At 40.1% G+C, this 13,276-nt stretch overlaps 1 protein-coding gene across 3 annotated transcripts in view; it reads left to right on the forward strand.

Annotated features, from left to right (window-relative positions):
• LOC109477653 (sarcoplasmic/endoplasmic reticulum calcium ATPase 1-like) overlaps positions 1-13,276 on the forward strand; it is a 53,147-nt gene that overhangs the window by 27,775 nt on the left and 12,096 nt on the right. For 2 of the 3 annotated variants that reach the window (XM_019779180.1, XM_019779027.1), the window contains exons 6-13: positions 3,113-3,193; positions 6,775-6,860; positions 7,500-7,566; positions 8,781-8,869; positions 9,988-10,165; positions 11,250-11,398; positions 12,047-12,223; positions 13,058-13,151. In XM_019779180.1, the coding sequence (XP_019634739.1) occupies positions 3,113-3,193; positions 6,775-6,860; positions 7,500-7,566; positions 8,781-8,869; positions 9,988-10,165; positions 11,250-11,398; positions 12,047-12,223; positions 13,058-13,151 (921 nt within the window). Of the gene's footprint in view, positions 1-3,112; positions 3,194-6,774; positions 6,861-7,499; positions 7,567-8,486; positions 8,576-8,780; positions 8,870-9,987; positions 10,166-11,249; positions 11,399-12,046; positions 12,224-13,057; positions 13,152-13,276 lie in introns of all 3 variants that reach the window. The other variant, XM_019779093.1, reaches the window with a different exon arrangement.

A 13,276-nucleotide genomic window follows, 5' to 3' on the forward strand; every position in this document is an offset into this window, starting at 1 on the left:
ATTTACATGTACATGTAGGTAGTTGTGATGGAAAATTTTGGCTGATAGCTAATGTAATGCATGACAAAGTCAATTTTTTTGTAAAACGTTGGGCTGGTTCATACTAAATCTGCTTACTTAAGATCAAGTTAAACATTATCATTGTACAAATTCATAGACTGAGGTAATACTGGATTTTACTGATATATTTCGTAAGGTTGCACAAAGATTGTGTCTCTGACAGAATCCAAATTAGTATGAAGAAGTAGACAATTTTTTAAATCGGATTAAAAAAAGACAAGAACCATAATATACATTTAGATGGAAACAAAGCTATGAGAAGAAAACATCGGTCTTTAGTTCAGTTGAGTGCGATGTATCATTGAAATTCCAGTGTTGTAGACCATCAGTGTCATGAATTTTTAAACATTTACAAACAAGCTAAAATCCTTCGAAAGTTGCAACCACCGTAATGTATTGGAAACATAGTCAGCCTCACAATATACACTTCATAAAATACACGTTACGGCAGGCTGTGCTTGCGAGCCTTTTTCAGAAAGTGGTTCCTTCAGCTGCCCTGTTTGTGAAGGTGGCTTCTGTCATTGTGGAAGGATTTTTAGCTTAAAGTATATTTCAATAATATCCCTGGGAGTCTTCCATTCAGCTCTTCAGCTGTGAAAACTTACGGATTCCGAAAAGCCCCCCCCTCCCCCAGCCGGTACCCCAGAAATATCATGCTCCTCCTAATGGGATATTGATCCAGAGTTAGGACAGACTTGTAGGAAATGTAAGGTCTCCCCTGGCCTGCTACTTGGCCATTGTTCAAACTACATGTAAGAGCCAGTTCAGATTATATCTTGAAATTGTTATGGGAAGTTTTGACGTCAGAAGATTACAGTAAATACATCAAGATCGCTTGATTGAAAGCATTCTTGTCGTAGTCAGGGCTTCTAAGACCTGCACTGTTTCTTTCTTTTAATGGTAGAAAGTATCCCTTGTTGAGTTATTGGTTTGTTCATTTAAATCATTTATTCGCACGTTGCGCGCTGAGTGAAGTGCGTCAGCGGTAACTAGGAGCAAACGTCAATGAAGTCATGTGTAACGGTTATTAATACACAGGAAGACAGGGATATAATTATACTTGTATATCAGGCTAGTAATGATAGGGATTTGTAACAAATACAGAATACTGTGGATAGAAACAAGTACTATAAATACATGTATTATTGTAGGGACTTGATGTCAATCATGGATTGGTAGTAGGGGTTTTTGCAGTATTTAGTAAGCAGTTGGATAGAACAATTCTGCAGCACAGTTGTGATACATTACAAAATATATATTCATAGTTTTGTGAATTTGCAGTGGAGGGTTCACCGCAGAAACAAACCCACTGCAAACATTTTGAGATTTACATTACAATTTTTCCAATATGGCTAACACCAAAAATGCTTTAATATATGGAATTCAGATTGTCCTTTCCTGAAATTTTTATCTTGAAAAAGAAGACTTTTCTTTGAATAGCTCTATAACTGAAGTTAGCAAGAATAATTTTTGAGTACCAAGAATGTAAATAAATAGAGAGTAGCACAATGGTGAGGAAGAACAATGATGTCATGTAAACACGGTCACTTTTGCGTCTTCATAAAGTTTGGATTTGGCTTACTTGACGTCACACCAGCAAATTGTTTACGTCTGTGTGAAGTTTCTGAGGAAAACACTTGTCACTCGCTGTCCCGGAGCCTGGCAGCGGTGTGAGACGTTTGTCCCAGCCTGTGTCCATCACGGCACATTGACGTCAGTGGTCAGTATTTCTGGGACGCCAGTGGCATACCTGCCATAGTTCCCTTCTACATTACCCCCCTCCCGCCCTCTATGCAACCCCTGTTACGTCTCATCTCATCAACAAGCCTGTCAAGACCCTTCATCCAAACTTGGACATGTCTCCAAAACTTGGTCAAAACAAAATATTAAAAATCAGAAAGATATGATGCTTTTCAGCAGTCAAGTGTCATTATGTCTGTTTAAACTAGATCAAAACTAGAAGTTGATTACTTTATGTGTCATGCTGAAATTTAGGTCTGCGGACTATGTTACCTTATTTGGGCATGGTAATCTGACGATGTGTGTGACGTAAGAGAAATTATTTTTGGCGCTCGACATTTGGGGCGTTGTCGTAAAAGATGATAGTGAGTATAACAGGAGTTAGACAATGCGTCTCCCTTTTTTTTATTATTTTATGTACCTCAAAGTATCGGTGAAGCATAAATCCGGCCCAACTATTGTCTTGGCTGCTTTTTTTCCCCCGAACAAGCATTAAAAGAAGCAGATATACCTTCATGTTCTATAGTGATGGTTGAAAGATAAATTCCCACAGCTACAGATCTAACTCTTCAGGCGAATCATTGGCAAGCTATCCCTGTGACTGATAAAAGATCCTATTACATGAAAGCGCCACAACAGTCGACAAGGAATTAGGCGGACTTGCCCGGTAAAAGCCTGCAAGAAATAAAATGTGCTAACTAGTGGGGCATTTGGAAATAATGTCAGTGTGGCTGGTTTGAAAACTCTTCAAAAAACTTTCAAAAAAGGAACAAGGGAGACAGTAGTTTTAAATGGTACAGTTTGAAATTAAAAGAAAAGAACAATGGTGATGCAATCAGAAAGATCATAGCAGATGCTATCTGAAATGTCTGACTTTTCTTGGAATCTGTCCAGTTCCTATTTATTTTGTATACAAGTGGATATTCTATGAGGATGTCAAAATAACCTTCACCGACACAGCAATGCAAAATGTGGACATTTCAAAAGAAAATTAGCACTTTTTGCTATTATGGCTCTTAATATGATGTATTATTGCGCTGGTGTGTTCTATATTATATTGAGATATCACACCTACAGTGTATTACATACAATGAAGTTTTACAAATTTGAAGTGAGTTAATTTCTTTTTGAGTTGGAGAACAGTTTGATTTTCTTCATGTATTTTACCAACTCTAATGCTAGTAAATTTAAAGTGTTGTTGCAATATAAGAGATGTTGCAATATGCTTATGATGTTATAACAACAGATGAGGTGTGTTATATAACTTGTTGGGGTTCAGATGTCATAACCATGCTGTATATTTTGCCCACAGTTGGTGACAAGGTCCCCGCTGACATCCGCATTCTGCAGATCAAGTCAACCACGTTACGTGTGGACCAGTCCATCCTGACAGGTGAGACAATAGAAGTTGTCAATCACCATTAGCGGTTCAACCAATGAGAGATTGGCAATTAGTGGTTCGACCAATGAGAAAGTGGCTGCTATTGTCAGTCAAATGTTTCCATTTTCATGTTGCATTTCTACATTTTGCGTGGGTCTATATAGTACAATTGTCATAAATTTGGTCACAGCAAGTGAATTTTATTGATGACATCCTTTGCAGACAAAATTGAGACCGTAAACTTTGTAATAAGAATTATAACAATCAAAATATGGCATCACTACAAACAAGTCTTTTATTCCCATATTCAAGAAGTGCAGAAAGTGTCACTAGTGTGGTAGCCTAGTATCACTACAAGTCTACAAATATGGCTATGTACTTAGTGTTAGTCAGCATCTAGGAGGTTTTGCAATAGAAGCAACATATTTGTCTATTTTCTGTATTTTTTCTCTCAAAATCAGGCGAAAATCAATGCACACGCAGATGTCATCAATAAAATTTACTTAAGTTACGGCATTATTCAAAACTTAGTCATTCTTTTTCAGTTGTTTTCCAATAAGTACAACTACTTTTTCGATAGACTTTCAAATTTGAGAGTGGATCATGTACAAATGTACTATATCTTACATCAATGAAATACATGTAGTCTCCACAGTATGTAAAAGATAGGTAGGCTATTTTCTAATGATAGAAAGATTTCCAAGAAATGGAGGGCAGCCCCCTGTTATCTGCCGGTCTGTGTGTAATTTATCATTATGTAACAGTCGAGATATGCAAATGCCGTTGGGACGAGCGCATTACATGTAGTCAGATTCGTGAGATGTATGAAAGGGTCTGGGAGCTTGGGGTGTGGTTGATTGATGAAACAACCAAGCTAGGTCTTTATTTTATTGATGACTCCTTCTGGAGTACCGTATTACAGAATCTGAAGCAACAAAAGTTTGGAAAAGTTTGCTGGTTTATGGGAAGGCAGCTCAAATGTGCTTTCTTTACCATTTTGACTTATTCAAGGGTAATATTGCTACGAGCCAGGGTCGATTTATGTCAATTTTTTTACTAGTCTGGGAGTATTCTTGCGAATCATTGACCATCTGTTGAAATGAGTATGGTTCCTTATTGTTTTTTTGGAGTAGTTCTATAATGCATTTTGTGGAAAGCTGCCCAAATTCTTGCATCAATATTTTAAATGTAGTGCATGTGAGGTTATGCTTGGAGGAGACAATCAGGTGTATGATTACAACGTGCGCCAAGGTTATTATACATTATCAAGTGCGTAATGGGGTAAGATTTGTCGACCTTGCTCCACGCATTATTTCCATTGAAGGTAATGAACCTGATGACAACTGCACTGAAGAGTGAATTCTGCAAACTACACTTCATCAGGAGTGCTAATTAGGTTCAAGCCATTTTAGGGTGTTGCAGACAGATCATAAGTTTAGGCCACACCGATTTAATTTCTTGGTTAACTGATTTTTCTAGAAAAATAGTGGAGCGGGCAGGCCAAAAAAAAATTAAAACAGGCCTAGGCATCCTATTATGGCTCAAAATGGTATGATAAGAGCCATGAAGCCAACACACCAGGCTGGTTCAAAATTTAAACAATGAATTTTGAACTTTTAATGATACCATTGCATTAAAAGATGGAATGACTGTGACAACTAGGATTTGAGAAAAAGACTGTTTTCAACTGTTCAGGGCAAAATACGAGCATTTTGCAGTTGACTCTGAATTTTTTTTTGCAAATCAGAAAAAAAATGAAAAAAATCCATTAACCAAAAGATTAAATTGGTGTGGCCTTCTATCTGTATCTGCATTGTCGGTATAACCGCCCTCCAGTGTAACAACGAGCTTCGCGGGCACATGGCACGACGGCAGCTGGCTATAATTTTACATCAGGGCTGCATTGTTGCAAATCACATTTTCTCTCATGTACATCTATAATTGGTGTATTGACTTGGCTAAATTGAACGTGACTCCAAATGAAACTGCCAAATTTAGCAAAACAAGTACAACCCACTATGTAGAGTACTGTAATTCACAGTAGCAAAATTTTACAGTCTGAGAAAAGTGGACATGTTCACGGAACTATATATTCAGTGGCGACAGGTGCAGTAAAAAAGAAAGTCCAGGAATTATTTGTTGACTGTAATGATAAGTTCACGGTACAGAAGTGACAGTGAAAACAGTGAACATAAAAGTACCGTGAAAAAATCAGGAATTACAAATCTTGTTTGAAGGAATTGTGGGTTAAACAACAAAATCAGCCAATCTTGTACATTGTACAACGTTATCTAAAGCGTGGCCTACACAACCCATCGTTAGCAGGGCCAACCTTGGAGGGAGGGTTTCGGCAGAAATCAATTTTGCTGCATATTTAATCTGGGGATAGATTGTCCCTTTGTCCTTATTGATTGCGGGCTTGACGCTTGTTTAATGCCACCTGTGCCGGGGAACGTGACTCGGAGATTAAGGCGGGGAGGAGGTGATGCTTTTAGCGATAAATGGCGCCGGTCGCTGATACAAAGGGCAATCAATACTGTAATGTGGATCTGGGAGGTAATCAGCTGGGGAGTAGTCACCTCCGCATGGCAAAACTCCCGCAAAGGTGACAGGTGGGACGTCTGTCCGTAAATCGGGCTGACCTTCGACCTTGTACGCCCTTCTGCACGTATGATGTCATCGTAGGTTAGGCTGGGTACAGAAGACAAGATGTGGAGCGAGATCTCTAGCTTATGTGAATGAATGAATGAATGAATGAATGAATGAATGAATGAATGAATGAATGAATGAATGAATGAATGAATGAATGAATGAATGAATGAATGAATGAATGAATGAATGAATGAATGAATGAATGAATGAATGAATGAATGAATGAATGAATGAATGAATGTCTTTATTTCAGGTATTTCACCCATAGAAAACAACGGTACAAACATAGAAACACAAACTATACATACAGCATCTTATATACATTTTTAAAAAAAACTAATTTCTGTACTGACAATCTGACCTCAGAAGACATTGTATTGTGCTGTTGTGAATGAAGCTGGTAAGGGTTTTTGACTTGGCATCGAAAGGCTTCAATCCTTAGCAATCCGCAGTGTTGTGTCCTTGGAAAAGACACTCAACTGCTATTTCCTCACTCGACTCGGGTGAAAATGAGAGAACTTGCAGCAGGTTCAGCTAGGGACATCCTCTCTGATAGCATGCAAAGCTAGAGGTCACATATACATGTTTGAGGAGAGCTACATGTACACCCCAAGCATGTTAAAGAAGCAACTGCACCTAACAAAAAGAGTAGGGGTCCTTCCTGTTGTGAGTGGTTCAAACCTTACAATCTTGTCTGCGGGTTGACATCTTCAAAAAGTGACAGTCACCCTTCAATCCATCCACAATTGTGGTACATTTCTAAACCTATTGAATAGACAAATAAACAAATGCAAAAGAGTGAGTTCAAAGGTGATAGTTACGTTCAAAAAGTGTATCATTGTCTTGTAATGCTGTAAGTTTGTATCTATAGTACATATCTGTACACCAAAGTTTTCCTTTGTGTGACCTGACCCCAAAAAAATATGGTTCCCCCTTTGCAGGTGAGAGTGTGAGTGTGATCAAGCATACGGACCCCATCCCAGACCCACGTGCTGTCAACCAGGACAAGAAGAACCTCCTCTTCTCAGTAAGTCACACTTCCACTGGCACAGGAAGTGACATGACATCACTTCCTGTTGTGGCTTTTCCCCCTGGCCCCTCTTCCAAATACACTCTCTCGTTGTTTATTTATTTCAGAAGATGAACAAATACTTCAGTCTGATACTGCAAATAACCACTGCAGGATGTGATATGGGTGAAGGGTTATTTTTAGATTCCCCAATTTGTTTTCCCTTTAGTATTTTGCTTGTTGTTTCAACTTGAATGTAAATGTTTCAGGCAAAACTACACAGTCCTGGATTTAAAACAAAACCCCGTAGATAACGTAAGGTATATCTATGAGATAATCTGTTGACAGTAAAAAATCTGTAGTACATGAGATATTGTACCTTTGTTGAGAAGGTTACAACAAATGTACTCTCCAAGCAGAGGTTTGGGTTTTTGGGGTATTTTAGCGTGTTTTTAGGCTTTTTAGGTTTCTCTTTTGCACTGAATTTTTTTCCCACCAACCCCCCGGTAAAAAAGCCTAAAACACACTAAAAATACCCCCAAAACCCAAACCTCTGCTTGGAGAGTATCACAAATGTATGTGTTAGGTATACCAACAGGGATTGACGATTTGTTTAACCAGTAATAATTTGAACGTGATGTCTTCCCTCCTCACCAGGGTACCAACATTGCTGCGGGAAAGTGCAGTGGAGTCGTTATCGGAACTGGACTGTCAACAGAGATCGGTAAGGAACTTTAAACATACATTTGTATACCGTTAGAAGATTGAAAAGTACACCTGCTTTTGCTATGGCTCCTCAAAGCCAAGTAAAAGTCTTAATACACTCATGCACTGACTACCCCTTTTTAAAGGATACTGCCACAATGTTCAATGTTGCTATTGGTTATGCTGAATAGTGTTTCTTGCTTGGGCACACTTCAATGATTCAGCATTAGGGGGGTGTACGTAAAGATTTGAAGGAATATGATTTTGTCAACCCAGTGGGCGGAAAGCTATTATCCCGCAGTTCCTCTGACAGGGATTTTGAGTTGCTCCTTTGTGGCCCTCTCCCCTCTGCTATATTGCTCTTACAAGTTCACCCCAGGCTAATGCCTGCGCCTGCAAAGTAGGAAAAAAATCAATACGGCAGTGCCTGAGGTGTCTGGAGGTAACAGCTGTAAAGGAGAGAAGGCCCTGCCCTGTTTCCTAATGGATCACAAAGGTAGAGGTGTCGTGGTGGTACTTAAGTTTGATAACCTTCTACCTGCCGTGGGATCAGCCAAACACCAGATTTTATTATGGTTAGGGTCACTTAGCAAGGTGAGGGTTAAGCGAAATGGCAACTTTCACACTTGCTTTAATCTAAGCCTATTTGTGTTGCATTACAAACTGTCCCTCCCTTTCATCTGACTAAAAATATACCTATACTTAATTCTTTGTTTCTATTTTTCCATACTCCATCCTGCTTTCTAGTAGCATAAGGTTGTCTTCCATTTTTGAATGATTGGAAAAAAAAAACAAGTGTAGTCCTTCTGCATGATGATAAATAACCTTGTGATTTTGTAAAACTTTCCTCCCAACTGTCAACCCTCTTCTTCTCCACCTCTCCCTGTTCCACCCTTGTTTCCTGTTCCCATGATTCCTTGCGGGCCATCCCACCCTAAGGTAAAATCCGTGATGAGATGGTTGCCACGGAGACGGAGAAGACCCCTCTTCAGCAGAAGTTGGACGAGTTTGGTGAGCAGCTGAGCAAGGTACGGTCCCTTTCCCTGCCTCTGCCAACACTGATCAGGAGTGCCCTCTGTCTGATTTTACAGGTGCTGCAGCAACAGTCCTGGTGGGTTGCTGACTCATCTTTTCAAGCTCTTTTTACTCCAGACCACAAGGATATTCCTTCTGGTGGATTGTATGAAGTTTTAAAAAAAGCTTAACCTGTTTGCCAACCACGCTATTCTGCAGGAAAGATCCGTACTGAGATGGTGGAAACAGAAAACGAGAGGACCCCTCTGCAGCAAAAACTGGACGAGTTTGGACACCAACTTTCCCAGGTGACCCCTCCCCTCACGGGGCGACTCTGACCAACTCTCGTCTTCCTCCTCCTCCAACTCGGACCAGTCTTCTTTCCTTTAACTTACTGTTCTTTTCTCTACCCCAGGTCTTTTCTTAAGTCATTGACATAAGGCCACACCAATTCAATTTCTCGGTTATCGGGTTGCCCTCTGCATTTTTTTGGTGTGCCAAAAAAAAAATCAACCCCAAAATGCTCATATTTTGACAGTTGAACTTTAAGAACGTCCCTGTTTCCTAGTTGTTACAGTTTTTCCATTCATCAATGCAGTGATGTGTTAAAAGTTCAAAATTTATTGCTTAAAATATCTGAGAACCAACATTTTATATTGATGTGGCCTAACTGTCTTTCTCCACCATTACTTGTTGTATTACCGTGTTTTCTTTGCAGCACTGTTTGTGTTGCCTTAAAAGAGTTTCTGTAAATTTACAATACTCCATGATCATCTTATCTTAGAGAATTTCTTTCTATCTGTTCTGTCTTTGAACTGCTCTATGATTTGATATGACAGAGTATACATGTATATCCAATGGAAGTATTGGACTAAAGGCTATACATATAGACATTTATCAGCATTGATTGACACAATGTATGACATCCTTGCTGTTTGCTAGAGTATCTTTCTCTTTGTGTCTTCTGACTATGTAGTGTGTTGGATATCTTTAACAGTGTCAGTGAGCAATGTAAGAACGTAACCTACCAGACTCAATACTCAAACAAATCTGCATACACATCCATGTTAAAGTACATGTATATGTCAGGTTAGAGAATACTGTCAGAGTCCTATTTGGAGTCTGTAAATTTTAGACAATGACTTGAAATTTAGGATTCATAAATGGGAAACAAGCCCAACACATTAACAGCATCTTGATCGGGTGCTGATTCTACCTTATCTTCCCAAACATATATTTTGCATTATGTATTTTGGTATAGTTTGGGAAATGTATGAACTCATGTGCTATAACTTTTCAGTTCTACACGTAAATCCTTTGGTATTGTTACAACAAGTTTTCAGTTGTACAAGAGTTCTATAATTTACATTTGTGCACTGTAGATTTTCTCTGAAGGTGACCTTGCTGTTCTGCCCCCCTCCCGCAGGTGATCACTCTGATCTGTATTGCTGTCTGGGCCATCAACATCGGACACTTCAACGACCCCGTGCACGGCGGGTCCTGGGTGAGGGGCGCCATCTACTACTTCAAGATCGCCGTGGCTCTGGCCGTGGCCGCTATCCCCGAGGGTCTGCCCGCTGTCATCACCACATGTTTGGCTTTGGGTACGTCGTAATTTCATTTCTTTTTTTAACAGAGTAGTTCAATGCAAGGTCTATGCGACCACTTCTCGGCATTGAACTAGAAAGATGAGAGAAACATGGCTACGTCAAGAGATGGCGGTGAACGTTTGATTTGAAGGCCTGTAGATTGGTGGGAAACACTTGTCAGGGAGGGAATATTCCAAAGCTTAGCCGTATGGGGAAAGAAACTGTCAATGTAAAAAGATTTCGAACAAGGACGGTGAAGTTGTGTGAGCTAGTGGAGAACCTAGTGGAACGCATAAAAGTTCTTTACACAAGTCTCTTGTGTGTACTGTATAGAGGCAGGGAACTGTATAGACATATGTAACGCCTGCTTCTCCTAGTTCGTCAGTTTTTGTTGACAAGTTTTCCTCAGGCAAAAATGTATCTCTTATGGATGTTTTTGGGGGTTCCTCATTGTAAATTCAACATATGATGCTGAAGACTTGGTCTGAAAATGGTATCAGGATTGAAATTGTTTTTTCCAAGTAGAATGATTGTAAAGTGGAACTCATTGCCACCAAGTACCATAGGGTAACTGCCATAGGGACATCCTCACTTCACAGTTTTGAATAAAGCATCTAATAGATTGTGCAAAGGTTAGGTGTGACAGTTTGTACAGTGTAATGATATACCAAGACCAAGTACCATAGGGCAACTATAGGGGCATCCTCACTTACTAGCTTTCTTAAATAACCCAGATAGATTGTGCAGTGGTTAGGTGTGACAGTTTGTTCAGCAAAATTATATAACCATCTAGATCCGCTGAGCCACACCTGTGAAGCTGGTGTGTAAAACCAAAGAGACATGAGGATATTAAGACATTGAACTTTATTCCAACACACAATTTACAGAGAGATCAAATTTTCAGCGACCACTTCACTCCACGTTATGAAGTGATTGGTCATTAATTATCCTGATGAAGGCGACAATGGTCGCTGAAAATTTGATTTCTCTGTAAATTGTGTGTTGGATTTTTTTGGGAATAAAGTTCAACGTTTTACTATGATTACTACCAACACAGATGAACTTTCAGAGACATGAGGATGTTTGTGAATAACCACAGGTACCAGGCGAATGGCCAAGAAGAACGCCATCGTGAGGAGCCTGCCGTCTGTGGAGACTCTGGGCTGTACCTCCGTCATCTGCTCGGACAAGACAGGAACTCTCACCACCAACCAGATGTGTGTCAGCAGGATGTTTGTCTTCGACAAGGTGAGAGCGAGAAGTCGGCAAAATCAAATCAACAGTTTGATTTTATTTGATCTATTGAAATTGCAACTGTGCAATACATGTGGGACACAGGCAGCTGTTGCTGGTGTTGTGTCCCACACATAGAAACGAATACTGGACGGACAATAGTCATTTTCACTTGAGTTTAGTGGTGAAAGTCGTGTAAAGTGTATTTCCCAAGGGCACAAGATCGGTGGCATGTCCAGACTCGAACCCAGGACCTCTTGGTTCCGAGTCGAGCACGCTGCTGTTGCACCACACGACCCCACGGTTGAATCATTCTAAGCTTTCTTTCATACTGCAGCTCGCATTTTGTGTGGTATAAACAAAAACCTTTGATTTCGTGCATACGTAACCAGCTTATTGCATGTACATTTGTAAGTGGCATACCCAAACCATGGTACATTTGTATATGCCGTTTTATTTAAGCGTGTTTAAGGATGACAATCCTGTTTACAGTTTTTGAATGTTGTGTTGTAAAAGATACTGTCTGCAACGGGAAAAATTCTGATGCAATGTTCACCAAACATTCAAAGAAAACTGTGAAAAATCAGGGTTTTGTGTAGGTGCAGTACCTGTAGTGTTGGAAAATTGAATTTGTTATCATCACTTTTTTTTACTAAACTCCAGGCTGAGGGAGACCGTGCCACATTCCACCAGTTCCGCATCACCGGATCCACCTACGAGCCCATCGGCGAAATCTCCCTGGACGGCGGCAGCAAGATCAAGGCCGGCGACTACGACGCTCTCGTGGAGATGGCAACCATCATGGCGCTGTGCAACGACTCCGCTCTGGACTTCAACGAGGTAATTTTCCACTTTTTGGAATGGTGGGTCAGAATCATGGGTCATGAATATGTCGCATTCTAGAAAACTAAACGGAACATACACGAAGATGCTGCGAGTGGTTTTCAATACACCATGGTGGAAACATGCTACTAATGAACAGTAATACGGTTCGTTACCAAATGTAACTTCAGTAGTCAAATGTCGACGACTAAGCTTGGCCGGACATGTAGTACGTAGTGAAGAACCAGCCAGTACGCTTCTACTCTGGAACCCTGATACCGGTACGAGAAGAGTTGGACGCCCAAACATTACGCTTAAGAAACTTATTGAAACTGAAACTGGCTTGGAGGGACAAGAACTCATCTCTGTGATGTATGACAAACAGTTTTGGCGAGCTAACTTTGTATGCTCCACCTCTATTATGGAGGATGAATGATGAGGATGATGATTGGAATGGTAGCCCCAAGGAAAAGTTCAAATTGCCTTGCTCAATCAGACCACATTTAGACTAGAAGCCAGTAAAATGGTTTATAAATTATATAGGAATGAGGAGAATGGGTGACTAGTGTCATAGTTGGAAGTACAGAAACGACAAAGATAACATAGCAACTGAAAAGCATTGTGGAAATTGGAGAGAAAAAATAGAATCAAACTTGCAGAACAAAATATCAAAAAGAAAATGGAGTCATGATTTACATGCATGACCTCTCTAGGAAAAAAGTTTCCAACACATTTGAATGATCCTTGTACTTACGATCCTTGTACTAATTCGTTCTGATTCTTGTACTGATTCATCCATTATGATCCTTATACAGTAACTTACTGATATGATCCTTGTTTCTTTCTCCGTAGTCTAAGAACGTGTATGAGAAGGTGGGCGAGGCTACAGAGACTGCCCTGACAGCCTTGGTGGAGAAGATGAACGTCTTCAACACTGACTTGTCAGGTACGTCATCAAGTTGTGCCTTTTCTTTTACGTTGTCCTGCAAGAATGGTGGCAGAACTCAGCTTCCAGGGTAGACTCCATGAAGAATTTTGGGTCTAACAAGTTGATGTGGTATCGGTTTTAGA

The sequence above is a fragment of the Branchiostoma belcheri genome, unplaced genomic scaffold (assembly GCF_001625305.1).
Source record: "Branchiostoma belcheri isolate BF01 breed outbred unplaced genomic scaffold, Haploidv18h27 scaffold1, whole genome shotgun sequence".
NCBI lineage: Eukaryota > Metazoa > Chordata > Leptocardii > Amphioxiformes > Branchiostomatidae > Branchiostoma > Branchiostoma belcheri.